Raw genomic sequence first — 3,593 nt, 5'->3', positions numbered from 1 at the left:
CCCTGGAAGTGTTTAAGGCCAGGTTGGATGAGGCTTTGAGCAACCTGGTCTAGTGGAAGGTGTCCCTGCTGATGGCAGGGGGGTTGGAACTAGATGATCTTTAAGGTCCCTTCCAATCCAAACCATTCTATGATTCTATGAATTGCTGAGAGAGTTTGGATAGCGGCATAGTTGAAGATCAGGATCTGTGTTAGGGGCCCATCTGCACTGGGTTATATGATGGGGATGTGCTTGCATGCATCATGGGAATGGTTTCTTGTAAAGCTCCACCTCACAGTGCTTATGGTAATTGTTATACTTTGCTGGACAGAAAAGCGTTAAGATAAATTTGTGATCCCTGATGTTTAAAAATCATCAGTTACGTAGAAAAGCATTTTTTGAAATTATATGTATTATGTTCAATAAATTATGGATATGGATAAGGGATAAGGGAGTACAATTTTATTATTACAGTGGATGTTATAAATATGTAGATGCTAAATAACCTCAATTGTGTAGTTTATATTAATCTATAGAGGGTGGGGATTTTTTTTTTTTTTTTTTAAGATTTAAAAAAGGTTGAGGCTATTCTATTATGTTACTGTTGGTAGCTTTTTTTTTAAAATCTAGACTTTTGAAGGGCCTGTTAAACTTCTGAATTAATGAATTTTCTTTTGGAAATGAAATTGGTCTGCTTTTCAGGTTGAATAATGGAAGCATGGCTCTTATTGTTGTACAAAATACTTCTCGAACAGAGTTTGTAAAACACCTGAAAAGATACGCCAGTGTAAAAAATCAGGTACTGTTAATTTCTTTCTGGTGATTACAAAAAGAACAGTTAATCACGAAGGTAGACGTGATGCAAGAGTTAATGTTGTTAATGTTGGCATCCTCATAAGGAGACTTAGCTTCCTGTCAGAATACATTAGTGCCCTTTTTATCTTTTTTTTTTTTCTTTCTTTTTTTTAAGTCACTGGACTAATACCGATTAGCCTATTTCAGCCCATCTGTTGTGGTTTAAATTGTATTTGTCTTGTACCATAGTTTTATGGGTGGAAAGCCCTTTCACCACAATAAAGGAAATGTATGCCGTGTTTAAATTTCGTATAGTACAGAGATCAAAAACACAGATTGGGGGGCATCATGCAACTTTGTCAGAAATAGGTGAAGTCTATAATTTCAGCAGATCACTGCATGCTATGCTGATAGCAGTGGGTTATGTCCATTGATTTTTAGCATTCCATCTAGTTATGAATGCTTGCAACAGATTGGGGGGCATCATGCAACTTTGTCAGTTGAACTGCAGTTCAAAATTGTGGTCATTATTTTGTCTTTGAAGAGAAAAATGAAGCATCCAAACACAGTGCCCTATTGCTGTCCTAAATTCCCTAAACACACTGGTAGTCATTCAAGTGTTTTGGGATTATGTGAAAGCACTTTTACAATAGGTTTGAATTTGTCAACAGTCAGAGAGTTTGGGGGAGAGGTGGATGAGGATTCCATATTCCAGCACTAACAGCTGCGTTTAGGAAATAGTTTATTCTTTGTGGTTATACTTTTGGAGGAAGGCTATGATTTTCTCCCTGCATTTGTAGTTAGAAATTAGACAGGGAGATGTGGACCCTCCTTTAAACTTAAGATGACCGTTTACTAGAATTCTAACTAGCCTCATTTAGGAGAGGATAACTGGTAATGATGAACAGAGCACAGGAAAAAATGTGCTTGGACTTTCACATACTCTGAAAGCATGTGCCACTTTGGTGTGTGCAAAATATACCACCTCACCTGTAGATTAAGCAAGTCTGATATGGAAATGCAAATGGAACACTACCATTTTTCCTGAGGCATTATTTAGGATAAAAACTGCATGTTAATCTATAAATGCTAGCTGGAATGTATCATGCCTCATGTGGTCAAGCTTGAGTTAAGTGTTCCCATTTACTTAGGACAAAAAAAGGCAAAGTTTTTAATTTCAAGTAATCCAGTTTGTTGCTAAACTACCACCTATATCTTTCATCTTCATTTAATATATATCTGTGTTTGGTTTAGTTCAATTTTCCCTTTGTTGAGACCTACACAGTTCAAGAAGTGAAAGTGCAACCGAGTCTTAAAAGTGGACTTGATGCCAAAGAAAATACGTATTTGAATGCTGCTTCTGCAGAAGGAAATTACCCTTGGAATATAGATGGAGACTTAATGGAAGAAGCATCAGAAGTTCACATTCGGTAAGGTTAAGTATTACATTTATGGACTGTATACCTGTAACAGCAAGATTAACAATCTTAAATGTATTACATCTGTGTATACTACAGATGACACTAAAATTGGGTGTTGTGTCAATGCTATAATGCTGTGCACAGAACAGTCTGGCCCTTTTGCCATTGTTTGGGCCTCCACCCCGTTGCCTTGTGCCCGTCTTTGGAAAGGCCTGTTGTGACCCAGGTGGCTTTTCCTTTCTGGTGCTTCATCAGCTTCCAGCTCCACTTCTTTCTGCCTGTTACATTACCCTTCTCTTTCTTAGAGGAGAAGAGTTGTCTATAAAAAAAGGTCTGTGACTGGTGGGAAGGAGTTCCTTTTGGGATAAGGATTCCCGCTTGGAAAGCAGTGTGTGTAAGGCTAATAAACGAATGTAGTTGTTCAACTGTGGGAAATTTAGTGCTGCTTGAGAATAGTCTCCATGTCTAGGATCTAAGAAAGAGACTATGAATACACAGGGAAATAGGAGGATTATCAGTGGATTTAAATGGGTGGTGGCTCATTCTTCTGCAATGCACACGGGATTAGTTGAAGGCACAGAGCTCAGAGTAATTCTGGTATGTAAAATAAAAGGTAGAACATGTTATAGGATATATAATATATACTTCTAAAGATGATATTATGGGAATAGTAAAAATGTAATTCACCTGATTTTATTCCATATAGCAGTTCATATATATTTGCTCTCCCCCAACTCCCCAAAAAGTTACACACCCATTGCTAGAGTTAATTAAATTGATAGTTTACTTCCTCACCTTGCAGGGTGCATCCTCAACTTATTAATCTCTATGGAGTGGACACTGATGACCTGGAGAGTTCCCAAGCAACATGCAGTTGCATATAGAAGGGTCACACTGGAAGTTCTGTATTAAAGAATCCTTTTCTCACCTCTATGCACAGCTTTCCAAGGTTCCAGTCTTTCATTCACTGAATTCAGTTGTTGTAGCAGAAGCTTAACTGGGATGTTTGTAATATTTCTGGTTTAAAATTTTTATTAAGATATGTATTTTTTTCAGGTTGTATTTAACTATAAAGAAACTATTAGGCTTAACAAGAAAAAATGAAAACTGTTTATATTGGTCTTATAAATTTGGGGTTTGAGAAGTGTCCATCAGCATTGAAAGTATTGTTTTTTCTTTAACATTATTCTAGCTTTTGCAATAAATATAGTATGAGATACTTTTATGACTGCTGCTGCTGCTATCCATGTTGTCAGGTAACTCAGTTCAAACAGAGCTGGTGAGTGGAGGTATGGTACCACCTCATGCTGAAGAATGGTGGCAAAATATAGATTTATTTTTTCAGTCAAGTACTTCAATTTCTAGTTATAATTTTTAATGTTGCCTTAATGCATTTGC

At 36.9% G+C, this 3,593-nt stretch overlaps 1 protein-coding gene across 1 annotated transcript in view; it reads left to right on the top strand.

Moving 5' to 3' along the window:
• The window catches only part of CERKL (CERK like autophagy regulator), a gene marked incomplete at its 5' end in the record, with an annotated part of 15,623 nt that extends 12,440 nt beyond the window's left edge, over positions 1-3,183 (top strand). The window contains 2 exons of the mRNA XM_010164069.2: positions 2,029-2,204; positions 2,998-3,183. Of these exons, the coding sequence (XP_010162371.2) occupies positions 2,029-2,204; positions 2,998-3,079 (258 nt within the window). The remainder of the gene's footprint in view (positions 1-2,028; positions 2,205-2,997) is intronic.
• Between the last annotated feature and the right edge of the window lie 410 nt (positions 3,184-3,593).

This window comes from Antrostomus carolinensis, unplaced genomic scaffold (genome assembly GCF_000700745.2).
Source record: "Antrostomus carolinensis isolate BGI_N321 unplaced genomic scaffold, ASM70074v2 scaffold11500, whole genome shotgun sequence".
Lineage (NCBI taxonomy): Eukaryota > Metazoa > Chordata > Aves > Caprimulgiformes > Caprimulgidae > Antrostomus > Antrostomus carolinensis.
This window is presented reverse-complemented; position numbering and strand designations above follow the sequence as displayed.